General features: G+C 46.9%; 1 protein-coding gene across 2 annotated transcripts in view; it reads left to right on the forward strand.

The window, feature by feature from the left end:
- LOC139276312 (ecto-NOX disulfide-thiol exchanger 1-like) overlaps positions 1 to 24,421 on the forward strand; it is a 246,631-nt gene that overhangs the window by 188,477 nt on the left and 33,733 nt on the right. Inside the window, exons 8-11 of one of the 2 annotated variants that reach the window (XM_070894112.1) lie at positions 2,757 to 2,941; positions 4,285 to 4,392; positions 9,424 to 9,437; positions 16,450 to 16,489. In XM_070894112.1, coding sequence (XP_070750213.1) covers positions 2,757 to 2,941; positions 4,285 to 4,392; positions 9,424 to 9,437; positions 16,450 to 16,489 — 347 coding nt within the window. The remainder of the gene's footprint in view (positions 1 to 2,756; positions 2,942 to 4,284; positions 4,393 to 9,423; positions 9,438 to 16,449; positions 16,490 to 24,421) is intronic. The other variant, XM_070894111.1, reaches the window with a different exon arrangement.

Consider the following 24,421-nt stretch of genomic DNA (forward strand, 5'->3'; position numbering starts at 1 on the left):
GTTCAGACACTACCTGAAAACCAGCGAGTGGCTAAACTTTCCTCAGACTTTTGAAACCAGGGGAAACTGGAGCAGTATTGAAATCATACTCACTCCAGTGGCCACTTTCCCCTCGTCTCGTCCAAGGCTAGTCTGGCTCTTAATTCGCAAGTTTTCGGCAGTCATCCGTTGAGATCCCACTTCTGACACCAAATGTAAATTCCTGGATTCTTTTACCTCAATCTGGTTCAGTAAAATTACTGAGTCGAATACCTCTTGTGCTTTGAACAAAGCAGTCTTTATTTTACCGGCCGGTAAGACCTATCAGACAGAAGATATACTCTCTTGATAGAGCATACACACTCCCTACGGATAAGTGAAGTTACATCGTAAAGCGACAACAGTTATACATTCTCGGCAAAAGATAACAAGATAGGGCTAGAGTGACATCCTAGTTCAACCTATCTCTTTTGGTCCCTCTTTCCCTTTGTCCACTCATAAGCCGACCTAAGTATGGTCTGATTTTAAACAAAGACCTTCTGTTAATGTTTCAGGTTAATAACATGATTTAATAAGACCTTGAGGTTTTTCTGCAAGCTGTGGGTTTTGTTTCAATATGTGTTAGTGTTGTAACATTTTGCAGTCTCGAGTCCGAGATGTCATGGCTATTCCTCCATGAATTGTTTGTTAGCTTATACTGTCCCTATACAATTCCCACGTTCTCAACTTCAATGTCTCTATACATTTTAAACATTCACATTATCATCTTTCGATGCAGATTTTGTTTCCACATGAAAAATCTCATTCCAATCCAGCTTCAGTGATCCAATTTCTACCTATCAAGGCAGGCTTGTCTCTTGTCACTACTATAAGAGGCAAGCTCTGAAACTGATCCTTATATTTCACCAGTATGGTGATGTGTCCTACCACAGGGATTTGCTCTCCTGAGTAGCCTCGCAGCTCTACCTTCGACTTCTCCAGTGGAAAATCGCTCAACTTGTCGAGATATAGCGATTCTGGTACAACGCTCACCGATGCACCAGTGTCGATTCCCAAGAGTATCCTGTTTCCTGCAATGTCTACTTGGATGACAATACATCGTGAATCATTGTTAGATACCCTTGTGTTCCTGATGATGCGTAATTAATAAATGCTGGATGTTCTGAAGGCCTCTTCCCATTAAAAAGTACATTCTCTACCATTTTATTCCCACGAGCTTTGCTGCACAAAAGCAATGACGAACATCATTTTAAACTGTTTTTAATCATTTTAAAATAAATGCTGGCACAGGCACTGTTCTGTAAAAGTTCAGACTAAATGATTAAATTTGATGTTCTAATATCTCAAACTACTGCCTGAAGAGACATTGGGGCTGATTGTAACCCTGCCCGCTCTGGCCTGCACCTACCCCGGGCCGAAAGGTCCCCGCACCGATCCGCACCTATTCCGGCAGAAAGGACCCCACCGCCGCCCCCCCGTGCCATGTCATCAGCTTCACTGAAACTATGGTAACTTCTCTCCACCGATTTTCTCTTCTCTGTGCCGATTTCCTTAAGTGTAGGGAAGGTTTTTCAGAAGGGTGCAGTGCGCTGTTTTAGAATAAAATCATACTTGACCAAACTCACTTAAATGGCCAGAAATGGCGCACCTGGCAGATTCCGCCCCCAGTGACGTAAAAATGTTGGGAACTAAAAACGTCGTACGGAGCTACTTTAGAATGGCGCAGAAACTTTGGGGAAACTTGCAGATTTTAGGCTGCTCAAAAAAAAGCATTGTAGGCTAAACAAACGGCCCAGAATGGTGGCGAAAGTTCAGCCCATTACCTCAACAATTAGCTGGACTTGAGCTTGAACAAGAATACCTCCCATTCACTTTATCACAGCTTTACCTTGACTGAGCTGTCAATCAAATCATTCAGCTGGAGACAGGGGCCCAAGACTCTCCGACAGAGGTACTATCACTTGCCTTTCACAGATGTGTCCTTGGAGGAGTTAATCCCTAGGAGGACAGCTGAGAGATTTATGGGCCTTGCTCAAAGAAAGCTTGTAGATGAAGCTCAGTCCTGAGCCCCACATCTGAGGAAGGAAATGTTGGCTTTGGAGGGAGTGCAGCATGGATTTACCGGAATGATACCAGGGTGCCAAGGGTTAAATTACGAGGCGAGATTACACAAACTAGAACTGTATTCCCTGGGATTTAGAAGGTTAAGAGGTGATTCGATCGAAGTTTTCAGGATATTAAGGGGAACAGATAGGACAGATCGAGAGAAGCTATTTCCGATGGTTGGGGATTCTAGGACTCGAGATTAGTGCCAGACCTTTCGGGAGTGAAGTTAGGAAACACTTCTACACACAAAGGGCAGTAGAAGTCTGGAACTCTCTTCCACAAACGGCAGTTGTTGCTGGGCCAGTTATTCATTTTAAATCTGAGATTGATGGATTTTTGTTCACCAAAGGTTTAAAGGGATACGGGACAAGGCGGGTATATGGAGTTAGGTCGCAGATCAGCCATGATCTCACTGAATGGTAGAACAGGCTCGAGGGGCTGAATGGCCTACTCCTGGTCCTGTGTACCTATGATTATCAGCATTTAATTCCCACTGAACATTGAAACCCACTTTACAGGCAAAGGCTACACATGAATATAAAGAATGAAGCGTCAGCTGACAGTCTCAGTATTGGACTCCTGGAGTGGGGGAGTGTGACTGGACATATACTGTCAGCATCCTTGGCCAAGAACGGGGGAGCCGCTAATACCTTTCATTTGCCCTACTTTAGCTGTGGCTGCCCAAGCACGTGCATTGAAGGAGGAGAATGACAGTCTGAGGTGGCAGCTGGATGCCTACAGAAATGAAGTGGAGCTGCTTAAACAGGACCAGGGAAAGTTGTACCGCACCGACGGAGACCACACCAATGATCAGCAGCTCCACTTTCAACAGCAGGCAATGCAGGGCCTGCAGCAAGTAAGTGGGCCCACAGCAAAAACTCAGGGGCGGACTTTCGGCTTTGCTGATTTCGGGGCGGTAATGGCGGCGGGGCGGTAAAGTTAGCGCCCGGGAAGAGTTTGCGCCTCAGTCAGCAAAATTGGGCAGCTGGGCCCTGAGTGTGGGGCAGGGCGGTAAGGGAGGCGTTACACACCTCTCTGAGGGCGCTAGGCCGGCTTAGCATGTGAAAATCCCGAGCTAAACACCTGGCCCGGGAGTGCTCTGAGAGAGGCCTGGGGGGGGGAAAACCTGAAAAAAACCCACCAAAAACATTCCCAATACATAGCTCACGCCACCACAACATAAATTGCAATAAAAAAGATCAGACTTACCTGAGGTGGACATTACTTACCTCACTGCAGCCGCTACAGGTCAGACTGCCCGCTTTCCCAGGCTGTCCCAGCAGGGGGCACTGCAGGGCGGACAGGTCGGGCGGGACACAAAAAACGAGCCGGTGTTGCAACCAGGGGCATTGCACACTGGCTCAACCCTTCCGGGCGGTACTGCTCCGTGCCCCCAAAACCAGCCCCGTAAACCCCCGCAGGGCACTGGAAGCTGACCACCCGCCCAGAAGTGCTCACCACTGCCATTGCTGCCTCTCCGGGGTGAAAACAGAGGCAGAGAGCACCGGAAAATCCAGCCCTCAGTGTTTTAACGTATTCCACCGAGGAAGGAGAACAATAATTTCACAAGCATCAAAGGGTGGGTGGTGTACAGAACCCTCACCTGTGAGATAAATTCAGGGGCTATCGATAACCCCCGTTACACCACAATATCACAGTAACTGTAGCACAGCTGCATTACCTGAAACATTGACTCTGTTTCTCTCCCCACAGATACTGCCTGACCCGCTGAGTATTTCCAGCAATTTGTTTATATTTCAGATTTCCAGAATCTGCAGAGTTTTGCTTTTATCACATGTGTATGGGTCAGCTTAGTTACAACAAATACCTGTATGGCAATGTGTATAACTTTATAATAATTAATACCCTGTCTATCTGGGCCGGGGAATCCCTGGGCACAAGCAGCAGCTCAGGTACCTCGAGCCCCGGGATTCAGACAGTCGGGGCAGAAGGTGATGGGCAGAGCCTGAGTGAGCAGTCAGTAGAACTGAATATTGGCCGTGTGGTGTGACCGGCGCCCAATGCGTCACCGCCTGTTTACCGTCCCCTGGCCAAGTCCAACGTCAGCAATGGCCGTTGTGAACATTTCTGAGTGGGGAGTGAAATATGGAAGTTAATGTCCAATTTCCCCTGAAGTGTGTAATTATTGTACAGCAGTCACTTGGCCCTGTGGCTAATAACAATGTTGTTTCAAAACAGCAACTGCTCGCACTGCAGGAGGAATACAGAACGAAGGAATTGGAACTGGAGAAAATGAGGGAGGAAAAATCACAAGTACAAGCTTTACTTGCAGCTCTTAAAGAAAAGGTAAATTGTTCGATCACCATCATTGCACCTTTAAAGGGTTAATGGGCAAAGCGCCATCCTTGACAGCCACACTGCAGCAAGTCGCGACAGCTGCAGGATAACGAGACATGTCTCACTGAACGTATACACCACTGCCTGGTGTATAACACTGGCTCGTCAATCTCAACTAAAGTTATCGAGGGTGTAATAGTGTACATTAGTTTTCATTTGTTTTATTCATTCATGGGATGTGGGCATCGCTGGTAAGGACAGCATTTATTGCCCATCCCTAATTGCCCTTGAGAAGGTGGTGGTGAGCTGCCTTCTTGAACTGCTGCAGTCCATGTGATGATGGTACTCCCACAGTGCTGTTAGGGAGGGAGTTCCAGGATTTTGACCCAGCGACGATGAAGGAATGACGATATGCTTCCAAAGTCAGGATGGTGTGTGACTCAGTGGGGAAGTTGCAGGTGATGGTGTTCCATATGCTTACAACCATAATATAAGAACATAAGAAATAGGAGGAGGAGTAGGGCATTTGGCCCCTCAAGCCTGCTCTGCCATTCAATAACATCATGGCTGATCTGATCATGGACTCAGCTCCACTTCCCTGCCCACTCCACATAACCCTTTATTCCTTTATCGCTCAAAAATCTGTCTATCTCCGCCTTAAAGATATTCAATGACCCAGCCTCCATGGTTCTCTGGGGCAGAGAATTCCACAGATTTACATCCCTCTGAGAGAAGAAATTTCTCTTCATCTCAGTTTTAAATGGGCCGCCCCTTATTCTAAGACTATGTCCCCGAGTTCTAATTTCTCCTATGAGTGGAGTTATCCTCTCGGCATCCACCTTGTCGAGCCCCCTCATTATCTTATAAGTTTCAATAAGATCACCTCTCATTCTTCTAAACTCCAATGTGTATAGGCCCAACCTACTCAACCTATCCTCATAAGTCACCCCCTCATCTCAGGAATCAACCGAGTGAACCTTCTCTAAACATCCTCCAATGCAAGTATATCCTTTCTTAAATACTGAGACCGAAACTATATACAGTACTCCAGGTGTGGCCTCACCAATAACCTGTACAGTTGTAGCATATTGCTTTTATACTCTATCCCCCTTGCAATAAAGGCCAATGTTCCATTTGCCTTCCTCATTACTTGCTGTACCTGCATACTAATATTTTGTGTTTCATGCACAAGGACCCCCAGGTCTCTCTGCACTGCAGCACTTTTAAATTTCTCCCTATTTAAATTCGTATTTGCTTTCCCACCCATCTTTGTATCATCAGCAAACTTGGCTACATTACATTCGGTCCCTTCATCCAAGTCATTATTATAGATTTTAAATAGTTGAGGACCCAGCACTGATCCCTGCGGCACCCCACTTGTCACTGTGTGGCAACTGGAAAATGACCCATTTATTCCGACTCTCTGTTTTCTGTTAGTTAACTAATCCTCTATCCATGCTAATATATTACCCCCAACCCCATGAGCTTTTATCTTGTGCAGTAACCTCTTATGTGGCACCTTATCAAATGCCTTCTGAAAATCCAAATACACCACATCCACTGATCCCCCTTATCCACCCTGCTCATTACATCCTCAAAGAACTCCAGCAAATTTGTCGATCATGATTTCCCTTCTCGGTGGTAGTGGTCACGGGGTTGGGAGGTGCTGTCGAAGAAGCCTTGGCGAGTTGATGCAGTGCATTTTATAGATGGTACATATTGTAGACACTGTGTGCCAATGATGGAGGGAGTGAATGTTGAAGGTGGTGGATAGGGTGCTAATCAAGCGAGCTGCTTTTTCCTCGATGGTGTCGAGCTTCTTGAGTGTTGCTGGAGCTGCACTCATCCAGGGAAATAGAGAGTATTCCATCACACTCCTCACTTGTGTCTTGCAAATGGTGGAATGACTTTGGGCAGTCAGGAGGTGAGACACCACAGAATACCCAGTCTCTGACCTGCCCTTGTAGCCACAGTGTTTATGTTACTGGTCATGTTAAGTTTCTGGACAATGGTGACCCCCAGGCAATGTTCCCGCTAAGTCACGCAACAGTCTTCATGTCTCCCGCAGGCCGCTCATCGGCTGTTATAGAGAAGGAAACGTACATGCTAAAATTTGAATGGGACGTGCAGCCAGTTAGAAATATGGAAACATAGAAATTTACAGCGCAGATGGAGGCCATTTCGGCCCATCGTGCCCGTGACGGCCGACAAAGAGCCACACAGCCCTTGGTCAACAGCCCTGAAGGTTACATATAAACCTATGAACAATGGCAGAAAGTTAAAGAGCACCCAGCCCAGCCAGTTGCCCCACACAACTGTGACACCCCTTATACTGAAACATTCTACCCTCCACCCCAACTGGAGCCATGTGATCTCCTGGGAGAGGCAAAAACCAGATAAAAACCCAGGCCAATTGGGGGAAAAACAAATCTGGGAAAATTCCTCTCCGACCCATCCAGGCGATCGAAACTGGTCCAGGAGATCGCCTTTGCCGTATTTGACTCCCTGCAGTACTTACCATTATACCTGCGCCAGCCAACAAGAGGTTATCCATTCTAATCCCACTTACCAGTTTTAGGTCCTTAACCCTGCAGGTTACGGCACTTTAAGTGCCCATCCAAGTACCTTTTAAATGTGGTGAGGGTTTCTGCATCCACCACCCTTCTAGGCAGTGAGTTCCAGACCCTCTGCATGAAGAAGCCCCCTCTCAAATCACCTCTGAACCTTCCACCAACCACCTTAAAACGATGCCCCCTCGTAATTGACCCCTCCACCAATGGAAATAGGCCCTTGCTATCCAATATATCCAGGCCCCTCAAAATTTTGTACACCTCAATGAGGTTTCTTCTCAACCTCCTCTGTTTCAATGAGAACAAATCCAGCCTATCCAATCTGTCCTCATAGCTAAGATTCTCCATTCTAGGCAGCACCCTAGTAAATCTCCTCTGCACCCTCTCTAGTGCAATCACGTCCTTCCTATAATATGGTGACCAGAACTGCACGCAGTACTCCAGCTGTGACCTAACCAGTGTTTTGTACAATTTAAGCATAACCTCCCTGCTCTTGTATTCTGTGCCTCGGCCAATAAAGGCAAGCATTCCGTATGCCTTCTTAACCACCTTATCCACCTGGCCTGCCACTTTCAGGGATCTGTGGACAAGCACTCCAAGGTCCCTTTGTTCATCTACACTATTAAGTGGCCTACCGCTTAATGTGAATACCCTTTCCTTATTAGCCCTTCCAAAGTGCATTAACTCACACTTCTCCGAATTAAATTCCATTTGCCACTGCTCTGCCCACCTGACCAGTAGATTGATATCCTCCTGCAGCCGATGACATTCCTCTTCGTTACCAACCACACAGCCAATTTTATTGTCATCTGCAAACTTCTTAATCACACTCCCTATATTCAAATCTAGCAGCTGAAGCTGGTTGGGTTTAGGACACTGCACTGAGGAACTCCTGCAGCTCCTGGGACTGAGATGATTGGCCTCCAACAACTACAACCATCTTCCTTTGTGCTAGGTATGACTCCAGCCAGTGGAGAGTCTTGCCCCTGATTCCCATTTACTTCAATTTTACTGGGGCTCCTTGATACCACACGCTGTCAAACGCCGGGAGCTGAGTGGTCCTGGCAGAACCCAAATGAAGCAATGGTGAGCAGATTGTTGCTGAGTGAGTGCCGCTTAATAGCACTGTCGACGACACTTTCCATCAGTTTGTTGATGGTTGAGAGCAGACTGATGGGGCAGTAATTGGCTGGATTGGATTTGTCCTGCTTTTTGTGGACAGGGCGTACCTGGGCAATTTTTAACTTTGTCAGGTAGATGCCAGTGTTGTAGCTGTACCAGAACAGCTTGGCTAGAGACGTGGCTAGTTCTGGAGATCAAGGGGCTGAAATTGCCCCCCAGCCAAAGCGGGGCCCACCTACAGATGCAAATGATTTTTCTCCACGGCAATCCATGGGGCAGAGAGTCGAGCGAAATTGAGGTCTTAAAAGTTGTTTTCTCTGGGCGATGTTTGGTGCGGCTGAGGGGCAGAAGTTGTTCGAGAGTGGAGAGTTAGGCGGGCGGTCAGTGCGGTGAAGCTTATGATGTCAGCGTGATGCCGACGTGCCACGTAGCGCTGACACGTCGCAATGTCCCTCCCCTTCAGTTAAAGGCCAGTGGCCCGGTACCCACGAAGGGTTGTTGGGCTGCCTGTTGGCGGCCCCGCCAAACCCGTGGCCGCCATTGTCGGTCTGACTTCGGAGTCCGCCGTGTATTAAAATAAAATGGCGGCCACGGCAGTACGCCTTTGCCTTTAAGAGCAGACGTGCCGCACAGCCACAAATAGCTTCCCGACGGAGAAAGCGGTCGGGGCACCAAGCGGCGGCCGATCTGCTCTCGCGGGACAATTTCCCAATGGGATGGAAAGGTAGTCGCTGCCGGTCGGTACGGGGTTGTCACATGCCCAACAGGGCGGGGACACGGGCGGGGTGACAGTGTGTACCGCCACAAAGATAAAGGAAAGCAATTTCTCAAATGTCGGCACCTCCACCCCGACTGAGCAGTAGGTGCTTACCGGCCCGTTACATGGCTCTTTGAGGCAGTAACGGCTCTTAAACAAAGGGGCAATTTCGGCCCCCAAGTCTTCAGTACTATAGGAATGTTAACAAACACTTTACCTTCCAAAAACAACCCAACGTCCCGGTTTGTTGCTATATGCCAGTCGGACAATGCCAAGTCTGCCAAAGGAATCTTAATAGTTGCACTTCTGGGTCATGTTAGATGGTTTTGTATTTCAATATTTAACTAGTGGTGTCAGGTGACATTAGCCAGTTTAATATTTAACTAGTGGTGTCAGGTGACGTTTGGTGGTTTAATATTTAACTAGCGGTGTCAGGTGACATTAGACAGTTTAATATTTAACTAGTGGTGTCAGGTGACGTTAGGCAGTTTAATATTTAACTAGTGGTGTCAGGTGACCTTGGACGGTTTAATATTTAACTAGTGGTGTCAGGTGACGTTAGGCGGTTTAATATTTAACCAGGAGTGTCAGGTGACTGGCACGCAGTGGAATCCTGCAACCTCTGTACACCATTGCCCCGTTACTTTAGCTGGAGCTACCACTTCCAATCAGAGCTTGCTGGAGGCCATTTCTCTCTTTGCCTTGGATTTGCGCTCCGTGGACAGTCACAATTTTTAAAAGCTCTTCGAATGTTGTAATAAAACAAAAAAGAACAAGAGCAAGCAACAGTAAAACAAATTTGGCAAACCATAACAACGATGCTCTTGTTACAGCAGAGCTTAGCGATAAGACAATCAGTGAGAGCCATGTTGGGCGGGCTGGACATTGACAGGGAGATGCTGCGTGGCTTTCTGATGATGTTGGGAGTCAGGAGGTCACGGTCTTTTATATTAAAGCACATAAGCTTGACATCAATCAGCACTGTGTAGATAAGAGCAGTTTCCGATATCAAACAGTGAGAAGGAATACCCAGTCCTTACCACAGATCCATAAACTATCAGCCAGCGGTTTCCATCCTACACGCTTTGTGCATGGCCAGAAATTGCACAGCCCCTGCCCGTGATTTTCCAACCATTGCTTTGGCTCAGTGGAAAATCTCAGGCAGGAGATGAGGAATTTCTGGATCTGTGTCCCAACATGCAGTAGGAGTGTTGAAGCTGAAAATCCCGAGTTGAGTGAAGTCTGCGTGCTGGGCAGTGCCAGACTGTGTGTGATTGTGTGAAATGGATGTTAGCCAATCAGCTCCCGGTTTACATCTCTCCCCAAGTTTATTTCCATTGCAGGTTCTTTGTAAATTTGTGAAAGGGAAGGAATTACTGTCTCAGTTACTAAAGTCAGAACTTGCATTTCGACAGCACCTTTCACGGCCTCGGAACGTCTCAAAGCTCTTTACAGCCAATGAAGTACTTTTGAAATGTAGTCACTGCTGAAATGTGGGAACTACTGTATATATAAACATTATCTGGTTGAATTACAGGATCAATGTTAAGATTGAACACCCCCAGCAGAGAGCTTTGCGAGATGGAATGTAAGTCGAGAATTCAGCTGTGGCGGCCAATTTGAGTGACGGATAATGATTCAGCCAAAGAAGCAGAGGGGCCGAGCCCGGTGTGCAGAGGGGCCGAGCCCGGTGTGCAGAGGGGCTGGGCCCTGTGACCCCTGTGTGCAGAGGGGCCGGGCCCTGTGACACCTGTGCGTAGAGGGGCCGACCCCTGTGACCCCTGTGTGTAGAGGGGCCGACCCCTGTGACCCCTGTGTGTAGAGGGGCCAACCCCTGTGTGTAGAGGGGCCAACCCCTGTGTGTAGACGGGCCGACCCCTGTGTGCAGAGGGGCCAACCTCTGTGTGCAGAGGGGCCGACACCTGTGACCACTGTGTAGACGGGCCGACCCCTGTGTGCAGACGGGCCGACCCCCGTGACCCCTGTGTGCAGACAGGCTGACCCCCGTGACCCCTGTGTGCAGACAGGCCGACCCCTGTGACCCCTGTGTGCAGACTCACAACGTGCTCCCTTGTGTAGACTCTGCACTGGGTGCACCAAATTGTTAAATCTACCCGATATTTCAAGATCCATTTACTTTGGGAAACAGTTCCATTTACTTGTATTTTCTTATCGAGGTTTGTGTACGCACTCCCAGTCTGAACGTTCAGCATCAGTACTTTATAAAGTTTAAAGAGACTTTCTGTCTATAACATCAGTATAATTGCCAGCAGCAACCCACAGTAAGGAGATGTCTCTTGCACCTGTACTATCTTTAACTTTTAAGTGTATATAAAAACACATCAATTGTATCCTTTAGCATGTACTGGTAAATGTGCCACGGTGTTGTTGAAAGGTTGTCTCCGAGCTGCTGTACAGCCATTCACCCATCACTGTCATGGGGCAAATTGAGTGAAACAGCATCTCACATACTGACACAGGGTCAACATACCACCTGCCTTATTGATATTGAAAGATACAAACCCAGCATTTACTGTCAGTGTGGCTTCGCTACTGATACTCTTAGCTCCTGCTCAGAAGGTTGTGGATTCAAGCACCACTCTAGGTCTTGAGCACAGAGTCCAGTGAGTACCTCAGCACTGAGGGGGTGCTGCATTGCCGGAAGTGTCATGTGAGATCTCCTTTGGTTCAGTCACAGTCATCATCATCATCACAGGCAGTCCCTCGAAGCGAGGACCACTTGCTTTCACGCCAAAAAAGGATGAGTCCACAGGTGTTTCAATGAAGGACCTAATATTCCAGGTCCTGAACTACATCCTGAAGGGTGGAAGATGCCTGTGCCACCACACAGGGTTGACAGAGCTAGGTCTTGGTCCAGTGGCAAGGGTTATCCAAGACGACTGGAGACCAGCTCTGCTGCACGGACCTAGTGCGCACACATATCGCAGTGTGGGCTGGCCCGTGCTACCCCTGGCCCTGAACTCACGTCTCTCCTGGGCCCCGATCACGTCCCTCTACAGTCTCTCGCAGCTCCTTCGCCCCGACCTCGCCGCTCCTGCTTTGTCTGCCCACGCTCCAATCACTGGCTTGGACCTTGATGACCTCACTCTTCGCTGCCATCACCCTCCTGCACCAGCTCGTGCTGCTCCCTGAAATAGTATGCCTCCACACTGCTCCCAGGATCTCCACGCTGCTCCCGGGATCTCCACACTGCTCCCAGGATCTCCACGCTGCTCCCGGGATCTCCACACTGCTCCCGGGATCTCCACGCTGCTCCCAGGGCCTCCACGCTGCTCCCAGGGCCTCCACACTGCTCCCAGGGCCTTCACGTTGCCCCTTTTATGGCCCCGACCTGCTGCTGGTGTACCGACAGTGTTTAAAGCCAGCTGCATTCAGAGTCATTGCCGCAACTTAGCTCAATGCAGAAGTTGCAAGGACTGCTGTTCACTTGTCTCTGAGGCCCGTGACTTGAGGGAGGAGCCACACATAGCATTACATAGGATATACAGCACAGAAACAGGCCATTCAGCCCACCCTGTCCATGCCGGGGTTTATGCTCCACTCGAACATCTCCTATCCTTCCTTATCTAACTTCACATATCAGCTGTGGCTCAGTGGGTCGCACATTAGCCTCTGAGTCCAAAGGTTGTGGGTTGAAGTCCCACTCCAGGAACTTGAGCACATAAATCTAGGCTGACACTCCAGTGCAGTACTTAGGGAGTGCTGCAATGTTCGAGGTGCCATCTTTTAGATGAGACGTTAAACCGGCTCTCTCAGGTGGACGTAAAATATTCCATGGCACTATTTCAAAGAAGAGCAGGGGAGTTACCGTTGTGTTCTGGCCAATATTTATCCCTTAATCAACATAAAAAAACAGATTATCCGGTCGTTATCCCATTGCTGTTTGCTGCTGCATTTCCCACATTACAACAAGGACTACACTCCAAAACTACTTCATCGGCTGTAAAGCGTTTTGAGATGTCCCGTGGTTGTGAAAGGCGCTATAGAAATGTAAGTCTTTCTATCAGCAGAACCCTCTATTCCCTTCACCCTCATTGGCTTATCTAGCTTCCCCCTAATAAATCACACGATTCAATCAGAAATATATTGTGCCATTTATTCTGTTATGTCAATGACTGGCTGTCCCTTTTGAATTTGGATGATCAATATTCAAATCCACAAAGGGGGTCGGGGAGAGTATTTATTGAGTCTGGATGTTGAAATCAGACCGATCGCTGCTCTGGGACGTTCACAGAGATTACTTAGTCCTATCAACTACAGGAGCTATCAGCAGAAAATAACAACTGAAATCATAGTTTAGCGTAGAGATCACAAACCATATATTATTTTCCCTATTTAAGGAGCTAGGACAGTCCAGCAACCAATATAATTGTTTGTTCTTGTCGATCTATTGTTCAGTGACTTTGTCTCACAGTTAAAGTCTTTACCAAGGTCTGCTGTGTTACTGCTGCCACTTTCGAAGAGGCTGAGAATCCGACTGAGGCACAGGACAGATCCAGTAGCTAAAACAATTCAAAAGACAGGTTTTCTGTCCATTATCTTGTCAAAACGTATCTAGGGATCCAGGCCAGTGAAAACACTCGGTACTATAGGGGGCTACAACTTGCCTAAAATAGAGAAGCTGAAATATGAAGAGTAAGAATGGCAGAAAGGCCCAGAAACCTGACAGTGCAGATAGCATTTGGTGAGATAGAGTATCAACAATAACAACTACAACAACTTGCATTAATATAGTGCCTTTAACATAGTAAAACATCCCAAGGCACTTCACAGGAGCGTTATCGAACAAACATCTGACATCGAGTCACATGAGATATTCGGGCAGGTCTGAGTCAAAGAGGTAGGTTTTAAGGAGCATCTTAAAAAGGAGGAGAGAGAGGCAGAGAGATTTAAGGAGGGAATTCCAGAGCTTAGAGCCTAGGCAGCTGAAGGCACGGCCGGCAATAGTGGAGCGAAGGAAATCTGGGATGTGCAGGAGAGCAGAATTGGAGGAGCACAGAGATGTTACTGCCCCTAATACTGGTGGGTCGTGTGTGATGTCTGACAGCTGACAGTCTGCTTCTCCAAGTGACTCCCTGTGGAAGGACTAAGTGTGCTGGATGACCTCAGGGTGACAGGCGGCTGGGATTTTGGTGACCCTGTATTTTGTGTTGTTTCTGGCAACAGGCCTGCAAGTCAGTGTGTCATGTTCATCAGTGCCTCCGTCTTCCAGCTTATCAGTTAACAACATGGCAGTATTACTCCTGAAAGTCCTTTTACGCTTATCACTTGATGTCCTGCAAGAGGCATTTCATGGACAATCTTTAGTTGTTCGGTGTGACTTGGGACGTTTTACTATGTTAAAGGCTCTTTATATATACAAGTTGTTGTTCTCTGTGGGAAACGTGATCAGTGCCATCGTTATTGACCAATTTGCCACCTGTGTAACCGTTTTGATAACATCAATTTACATAAGAACATAAGAAATAGGAACAGGAGTAGGCCATATGGCCCCTCGAGCCTGCTCCGCCATTCAATAAGATCATGGCTGATCTGATCATGGACTCAGCTCCACTTCCCTGCTCGCTCCCCATAACCCCTTATCGTTTAAGAAACTGTCTATTTCTGTCTTAAATTTATTCAATTTCAGTCCCAGCTTCCACAGCTCTCTGAAGCAGTGAATTCCACAGATTTACAATCCTCTGAGAGGAGAAATTTCTCCTTATCTCAGTTTTAAATGGGTGGCCCCTTATTCTAAGAATATGCCCTATAGTTCTAGTCTCCCCCATCAGTGGAAACATCCTCTGCATCCACCTTGTCAAGCCCCTTCATAATTCTGTACGTTTCGATAAGATCACCTTTTAGTCTTCTGAATTCCGATGAGTAGACGCCCAACCTCCTCAACCTTTCCTCATGTCAACCCCCTCATCTCTGGAATCAACCTAGTGAACCTTCTCTGAACTGCCTCCAAAGCAAGTATATCCTTTCGTAAATATGGAAACCAAAACTGCATGCAGTATTCCAGGTGCGGCCTCACCAATAACCTGTATAATTGTAGCAAGACTTCCCTGCTTTTATACTCCATCCCCTTTGCAATAAAGGCCAAGATTCCATTGGCCTTCCTGATCACTTGCTGTACCTGCATAATATCATTTTGTGTTTCATGCACAAGTACCCCCAGGTCCCGCTGTACTGCAGCACTTTGCAATCTTTCTCCATTTAAATAATAACTTGCTGTTTGATTTTTTTCTGCCAAAGTGCATGACTTTCCAACATTATACTCCATCTGCCAAATTTTTGCCCACTCATTTAGCCTGTCTATGTCCTTTTGCAGATTTTTTTTGTCCTCCTCACACATTGCTTTTCCTCCCATCTTTATATCATCAGCAACTTGGCTATGTTACACTCGGCCCCTTCTTTCAAGTCGTTGATATAGATTGTAAATAGTTGGGGTCCCAGCACTGATCCCTGCTGCACCCCAGTCACCTAGTTACTGGTTGCCAACCAGAGAATGAACCATTTATCCTGACTCTCTGTTTTCTGTAAGTTAGCCAATCCTCTATCCATGCTAATATATTACCCCCAACCCCGTGAACTTTTATCTTGTGAAGTAACCTTTTATGTGGCACCTTGTCAAATGCCTTCTGGTGGTCCAAATACACCACATCCACTGGTTCCCCTTTATCACCCTGTGTTAGCTATTATTTATATTCCTTTTGCTCAAAACCTTGTATGTAATAGTTGTAACCATGAAGGGAGCATGGAAGAAACTAAGGCAAAAATATTAATGTTTAAAGCTGTGGTTGAAATTGAAACAAAATCTGTTGGTTGGAACTGGGAGCCGTGATGTAGTTCACTTGCTTTAGTTTGTATAAAACGTGCCAGATAGATGTAGATTTTATCTTATATCTGGGACTTTATTTCCTGAGAAAATGTCTATTTTCTGAATGGAATCCTATCATAGAATCATCGGATATTACAGCACAGAGGAAGGCCATTCAGCCCATCGAGTCTGCACTGGTTCTTTCAAAGAGCAATCCATTTAGTCCCACTTCCCTGGTTTTTTCCCCATATCCCTGGAATTCTTTTTCCTTCAAGTGTTTATCCAATTCCCTACTGAAGGCTACTATTGACTCTGTATCCATCACCCTTTCAAGTAGTGCATTCCAAATCCTAACCACTCGTTGTGTAAAAAAGATTTTCCTCATGTCGCCTCTGGTTCATTTACCAATCACTTTAAATCTGTGCTCTCTGGTTATCGACCCTTCAAACATTGGAAACGGTTTATCTTTATTTACTCTATCTTAACCCTTCATGATTTTAAACACCCCTATCAAATCTCCTCTTAACCTTCTCTGCTGTAAGGAGAACAACCCTAGCTTCTCCAGTCTATCCACCTAACTCTAATCCCTCATCCCTGGAACCATTCTAGTAAATCTCTTCCGCACTCTCTGCAAAACCTTCATGTCCTTCCTCAAGTGCAGTGCCCAGAATTGGACACAATACTCCAGCTGGGGCCAAACTAGTGTTTTATATAGGTTCAGCATAACTTCCTGGCTTTTTTATACTCCACAGATACATACAAAACCCTTAGATTTTACACATGTGCAACCTCAGTGATGTGCTGACATACGGACATACAAACAGTGATGGACAGGTCCATCGAGCTTGTCCCACACAATTGGAATATCTTGTGTATCACTATATACATTCCCCAACACCACTCCCCGCAACCCCCCCCCCCCACCCCCCCGAAACCATGTGATCTCCTGGGAGAGGCAAAAAACCCAGGCCAATTTGGGGGTAAAAAATCTGGAAATTCCTCTCCGACCCATCTAGACGATCGAAACTAGTCCAGGAGATCACTCTGGCCTTGAATTCCCGGCACTACCTACCTTCTGCAAGAGGTGATCTCCAGCCCAGCCAGAAACAGGTCCAGCTCTCGCTTGAAGGAATTCAGCGAATCACGTCCACCGCACAAGAGCCTGTTTCAGAGGCCCACTATTCCCTGGGAAAAGAATCACCTCCTGACATCGAACCTGGATCTGGCCTTAATGCACAACATGACCTCTGGTCCTCCCTAATCTATTTAATTGAAACAACTGTCAACTGAAACACAATCTATTCCCTTCATTCCCAAAGTAATGTGTGAGGAGTTCTCAATCCAGCTCAATATATCACCACTGATGCCAGAGGCTCAGATCTTATAGAGAACCCTCTTGTGTGTGGTACCTTATCAAAGTTTTTTGGAAGTCTAAGTACACAATGTCTACTGGGCTTCCCTCATCCACTAACTTTGTAACTTCTTCAAAAAATACAATTAGGTTTGTAAGACATGACCTCCTTTGTATGAATGTCTCCTTGCTGGATGTCTCTAATATGTCCCTCTCTATCCAAGCATTCATATATTGCACCATAATGATTCCCTCAAGTATCTTGCCTGTTACTGATAAACTAATGGGTCTATAGTTACCCAGGTCCATCTTGTCACCTTTTTAAAGATGAGGACTACATTAACCTCCTTCTAGTCTACGGGAACCATTCCAGAGTGTAGTGAGATGTTCAAAATACAGGCCAGGGGCTCATACAGCAAACGGCCCATATCCCGGTCAATCTATTTTCAAGTACTTCTTCCTAAACCAATATGTTCATCTATGTTAATATTACTAGTTTTATTCGTAACATTATTCAATTCTAATAGTCGAGCACCATCTTCAGGAGTGAAGACCGATGCAAAGAACTCATTTAATATTTCCTGCACACCCACTGAGTCCTTGAACACCCTTCAATGGCCCAATACAGTGACACTTCTCTGACTCTTCATAAACTGAAAAGCTTTTCCCATTACTGCCACAAATATCTACGATCGATCCTCTTTTCGATTAGCCTTTTAGCTGACCTTCCAGCTCATATTATTAAACGTGTTCAATTTATTTCCCAGGGCTCCACTCCGATTCCTTCAGCTCCACTTCTGGTCAGCACTGGAGAATCGGCACGAGTCTATTTTAAAACTCTATCCTCTTCAATGTTTTTACGCAGCGAGTTGTTGCGATTTGGAACGCACGGCCTAAGAGGATGGTGGAAGCAGATTCAATGGTAACTTTCAACGGGAAATTGGATAAATACTTGAAGGGGGTAAATATGCAGGGCTCTGGGGAAAGAGCGGGGGAGAGGGACCAATTGGATAGCTCATAGAATGATACAGCACAAAAGGAGGCCATTCGGCACAGGTATGATGGGCCGAATGGCCTCCTTTTGTGCTGTATCATTCTATGATTCTATAATGTATAATATACATGGGTGGAAACCATTTTTAAATGAATGAGTCAGATATTGAATGTCACCCCCTGTATATTAAGCCAAGTACGTTCTAAATATGTTTCATTAGATCAATACTGAATCATCCTCCCAAACTTCAGATAATGTCACAAATATAGAGATGGTATATGGTTTAAAAGGATATGATGAGGGTGGGGGCAGGGGATGGAACGCTCTCCAACTCTCTAAATCAAGGGCTGAGAGTCATCAGAGATTTTCCTTCCCAAATCGCTGTAATAATCCTTTCGTTGATGACAAAAGTACTGGGCAACCCAGACTTCTCCCGAAATAGAAACATCGAAACATAAAAATCTCAGAGAACAGATTATTTATCATCCTTCTCAAAACCTTTCTCCCACTCTATTAACTTTCCATGGTTCTGAACACAGGTAACTTTGCAAATCCTTCTTCTTAGTACCTCCCCATGTTTTAAATCCCGCAATGATTTGTTTTATAGCGATACATGTTTCCATATTCTGCAGCACAGTATAGGTCAGAGATCATTCCAATATTTATCGAACCGCTGCTAACTGCCCGAACGTCCTGTGCCTAGACATTTCATTGATTGGACCAACTCAATATTTAATTGATCTAAATTGAGGGGTTTATTGATCCCGGCCCTACACGAGACCTGTGACTGTATCACTGAACCATTTTAATGCATGGCTTGTCCTGTTAGCCCAAGTTACATCGCAGGCTAATTATCTGTTTCCGATATTGATTTTCAGTCTCCATCGTAACACTGAAAAGCTGTAAGTATGCAAACACATTATCATCATCGTCACTGTTAGTGCCTCCTGTGCAACATCAGTGGGCAGGAAATCCAGCTTCATATCTATCTTGTGGAACAGACAAAGGACCTTTCTGGCTAAATCTTGGAATATTCTTAATCTTTATTCCAAAGTTTTTCAGTTCATGCCTCAGCCATAAACAAACATAAAGTGATTGGAAGCAGGGTAAACTTCAGTCTGTTGATGACCTTCGCCATGGTTCCCTGATCACACCTCCCAGAGAAGGGTTGTGGTTCCAAACCTGCTCCAGCCAATCAGTGTCAGTCTGTGAATTGAGGCTGACTCCTTGGATCCCAGAATACTGAGGCCTTCCAATAACCAACATCCTTACCTTACATTTCCTGAAGACTAAACAACTGATCCTGCGCATCATCCCAGGGGCTTGCGACATGAAGGCAATCCCTCCAAACATATAATACACTCCTCCGCACAAAGCAAAGACTGAGAAGATCCAGAATAACAACATTCTTCAATAATGCCTGGTGTACATCACACATTAAACCTACTTGATCGTAATGTGAATGCTTCTCAACAAGCATCTGTTGTCCAATAGCCCAAAACTTGCTCATAATTTTCCTATCAATCTTAGTTAGACTGGCCATCACTACAAATATAAATTGTCTCCATCCCTTTTCTGCGTCAAACATAATTAATGCTTGGTTTATTGATGGAAGTAAAGCTCAAGTTTGAAAGCAATATTACATTTTCAGCTTAAGCAGAAAAGTAACTCCATTATTTGTGCAAACAAATCCGTGATATAACCATTCCCGGAATTATTTTCAATGGCACTGAATCAATCACAAATTTAACCTTGTTCAATAAAAGGATTCTGAATCCATGAGCTGCCCTTGCTTGCTGAGGAGAGATTCATTACAGAAATAAACCCTTTCTCCTGCTGTTCCAATGCCAGTGTTACCATTGGCAAATATAACTTTTCATAAAACCTTCTAAAGATTTGAGTTATTAGTGCCAGGTCCTGTTATATCATTTGCCCATTCGCTGTCACTCTGAGGTAGGAGACTGAGGTGTGATCGTGTGCTCCTGGGATAGAATCGGTCCCTCTCCCTGCCTCTCCTCGACCTGGAGAAATTGTAGGCATAGTTAGAACACCATGGGGAGGACACCTGTCCCTGCGGCACAAACTGAGCACGGTGACCGTCCCGTGCTCCAGGATGGGTAGGCCCAAGGCCCACAATCCGGCCGGTGAGCTGAAGTCGATGGAATAGAAAATTGGGTGGGGTGTAAAACGTGCAGCCGATTCACTATCGCCCGTTGTTTCCCCCGGTGATAGCAGTTAAAATCGTTCCGCATGATTCACAGTGACCACCGTACTCCTCTTAACATAACAAGCCTGAGGAGTTGGGCCACCCAACCTGGAGTGGGTAAGAGACTGTTTACAGATAAGGACATGGACAGAGGGCAGAACAATCTCTTGTCAATCACATTGGATATTCTGTCACAGGAAGCAGCCTCACAAAGCAACTTTAAGATTGATGTAATATTGGCGAGCTAAAAATCCAATTAAAAAATGTTTGATGTAGGATTCTTACGATATGAAAGAGGATTTCAATCTTCATCTCCAATTTCCAATCTATTGCAAATAACTCATCTGTGCTGGAGGACTAAGTTTTTTTTTATTTGTTCAAGTGATGTGGGTGTCATTGGCCAGGCCCATCCCTAATTGCCCTTGAGAAGATGGTGGTGAGCTGCCTTCTTGAATTGCTGCAGTCCATGTGGTGAAGGTACTTCCATAGAGCTGTTCGGGAGGGAGTTCCAGGATTTTGACTCCGGAACTGCGATATACTTCCAAGTCAGGATGGTGTGTGACTCGGAGGGGAATTTTCAGATGGTGCTCCCATGCGCCTGCTGTCCTTGTAGGTGGTGGAGGTCATAGGTCTGGGAGGTGCTGCCGAAGAAGCCTTGGCGATTTGCTGCCGTGCCTCTTGTAGATGGAACACCCTGCAGCCACGGTACGTCAGTGATAGAGCAAGTGAATGTTTAAGGTGGTGGATGGGGTGCCAATCAAGTGGGCTGCTTTGTCCTGGATGTTGTCGAGCTTCTTGAGTGTTGTTGGCGCTGTACTCATCCAGGCAAGTGGGGAGTATTCCATCACACTCCTGAATTATGCTATCCTCCCTTTTTGCAGAAGGAGCCATTTTTCTCTGAGAACTTCTACAAAGAATCTCATATTATTTACCTTTAGCAATAAGAAATGTAGACCTTTGTTTTATTTTGTGGCTAATTAATGTTCTGCTCTTGACCATGTCCTGGGTTCTAACAGAACAGAGTATTCTCATTACTTCAGCACATTACAACAGCCAACACAATATTGGCTCAATTTACCATGATGCTTTGCTGCTCAGTTTTTACCATGGTTAGCTCAGCTTACATACATTTTAGTTATTTTTATCCTATAACAGTTAAACAAAAGCATTATAAAACACTATCATAACATGCAACTAAGTTTTATCTTACAGAAGAGTTGGTCTGGATTAACGACTTTTTAAACCCAATGGGCCTCACATTATGTGAAGGCAGTTGTAAGGAATTTTATGCTAACTGGACAGGCAGTGGGAGAGCCGGGCAGGCAGCGGGAGAGCCAGACAGGCAGCGGGAGAGATGGGCAGGCAGCGAGAGAGATGGGCAGGCAGCGGGAGGGCTGGGCAGGCAGCGGGAGGGCTGGGCAGGCAGCGGGAGGGCTGGGCAGGCAGTGGGAGAGATGGGCAGGCAGCGGGAGGGCTGGACAGGCAGCGGGAGAGCTGGGCAGGCAGCGGGAGGACTGGACAGGCAGCGGGAGGACTGGACAGGCAGCGGGAGGACTGGACAGGCAGCGGGAGAGCCGGGCAGGCAGCGGGAGAGCCGGGCAGGCAGCGGGAGAGCCGGGCATGCAGCGGGAGAGCCGGGCATGCAGCGGGAGAGCCGGGCAGGCAGCGGGAGAGCCGGGCAGGCAGCGGGAGAGCCGGGCAGGCAGCGGGAGAGCCGGGCAGGCAGCGGGAGAGCCGGGCAGGCAGCGGGAGAGCCGGGCAGGCAGCGGGAGAGCCGGGCAGGCAGCGGGAGAGCCGGGCAGGCAGCGGGAGAGCCGGGCAGGCAGCGGGAGAGCCGGGCAGGCAGCGGGAGAGCCGGGCAGGCAGCGGGAGAGCCGGGCAGGCAGCGGGAGAGCCGGGCAGGCAGCGGGAGAGCCGGGCAGGCAGCGGGAGAGCCGGGCAGGCAGCGGGAGAGCCGGGCAGGCAGCGGGAGAGCCGGGCAGGCAGCGGGAGAGCCGGGCAGGCAGCGGGAGAGCCGGGCAGGCAGCGGGAGAGCCGGGCAGGCAGCGGGAGAGCCGGGCAGGCAGCGGGAGAGCCGGGCAGGCAGCGGGAGAGCCGGGCAGGCAGCGGGAGAGCCGGGCAGGCAGCGGGAGAGCCGGGCAGGCAGCGGGAGAGATGGGCAGGCAGCGGGAGGGCTGGGCAGGCAGCGGGGGGGCTGGGCAGGCAGCGGGAGGGCTGGGCAGGCAACGGGAGAGAAAGGGAACCTGTCAACAAATACTTCACGGCGGCTCACCGAGGAGAACCTTCTGTCTGTAGGGAAGTGGTGGAAATCCAATGCAACTCCAGCTCCCCAAGATCCTGCTGATGCCATTAAACCGAATGAATGGGCGGGCCCACAAATCAGGCACATATGCTCATCATACACTCTCTTGGTGCTCAACACTCTGCATCAGCAACATTACCGATAAAACTTTACCCGTGCATGAGGTACTGTCAACGTGTAAATCCCTTCCTGTCTCACTTTCCGAATGAGGCTGCCATGAAGATTTAATGGTACCAGTGATGGGGACAAGGCGAGCTTTAGTGCAGTCATGCTACCTAGATGTACTCTGGGTTTATTTGCTGCAATACTAGATTGCAGAAGTTCATGGCTCAATGGTTTATCCGCTCATACTACATTCTTCTGCTTGCTGTATTTAGGTGGATGTTAAATGGGTTAGTGCGTCCCGAAAATAATGCTGTAAATGTGCATGAACTGTTCCGCAGTTCACTGGCTGAAAAATATATCCCAATGACTTTTCCACCAACTACACATGTGCAGTAATACAGATCCTATTGTGCATAAAGCCCACCAGAAAGACAGTAGCATCATCTGATTTCCTGTCTCTTGATGTGACAGGAAATGACTTTCATAGAATGCCATTACATAGAATTTACAGCACAGAAACAGGCTGTTCTGCCCATCAGGCCTTTGCTTGTGTTTATGCCCAAAACCAGCCTCCTCCCACTCTACTCCCTCTCACCCTATCACCATATCCTTCTATTCCTTTCCCCCTCAAGTACTTATCTAGCGTCCCCTTAAATGCATCAAAGCTATTCGCCTCAACCACTCCTTGTGCTAGTGAGTTCCACATTCTAAGCACTCTCTGGGCAAAGAGGTTTCTCCTGAATTCCCGATTGGATTTATTAGTGACTATCTTATATTTAATGACCTTAGTTTTAGTTTCCCCACAAGTGGAAATATCTCCTCCATGTCGACCCAAGCAAACCCTTTCATAATTTTAAAGACCTCTATTAGGTCACCTCTCGGCCTCTGTTTTCCAGACAAAAGCCCCAGCCCACTCAGCATTAGTTGAGCTGGAAACGGGAGGCCCACTGGAATAGATTGGAAATGCACTACTGCTGGGCAAGGGGAGAAATCCAGCTCATGTCATACCAGCAGAACATGTGGAGCTGTCACCTCAGACTCACCAAAGAAGTTTTTCATTTGATAAAAAAATAATTCGTTTGGGCATATTTTTAGTTTTAATATCAGTATGAATTAACTGAGTAAATGACTGCAGGATATCATATGTTTGATTTTAAAAGCATTGAAAAATATTCTGGATGTGTGTCACCTTTTGAGATTTTTGATTACATAAGAACATAAGAACATAAGAATTAGGAACAGGAGTAGGCCATCTAGCCCCTCGAGCCTGTTCCGCCATTCAACAAGATCATGGCTGATCTGGCTGTGGACTCAGCTCCACTTACCTGCCCGCTCCCCGTAACCCTTAATTCCCTTATTGGTTAAAAATGTATCTATCTGTGATTTGAATACATTCAATGAGCTAGCCTCAACTGCTTCCTTGGGCAGAGAATTCCACAGATTCACAACCCTCTGGGAGAAGAAATTCCTTCTCAACTCGGTTTTAAATTGGCTCCCCCGTATTTTGAGGCTGTGCCCCCTAGTTCTAGTCTCCCCGACCAGTGGAAACAACCTCTCTGCCTCTATCTTGTCTATCCCTTTCATTATTTTAAATGTTTCTATAGGATCACCCCTCATCCTTCTGAAGTCCAACGAGTAAAGACCCAGTCCACTCAATCTATCATCATAAGGTAACCCCCTCGGACTATGAGGAATTTCAGGTTAATTTATATTGATATATTACTATTAAATTAAATTCAACATACAAAGGCTAAAATCCACACAACGCACAATCTGTCTGGAAATGCAGGTTGGATCCAGTAGCAGGG

This window comes from Pristiophorus japonicus, chromosome 11 (assembly GCF_044704955.1).
Source record: "Pristiophorus japonicus isolate sPriJap1 chromosome 11, sPriJap1.hap1, whole genome shotgun sequence".
Taxonomy (NCBI): domain Eukaryota; kingdom Metazoa; phylum Chordata; class Chondrichthyes; family Pristiophoridae; genus Pristiophorus; species Pristiophorus japonicus.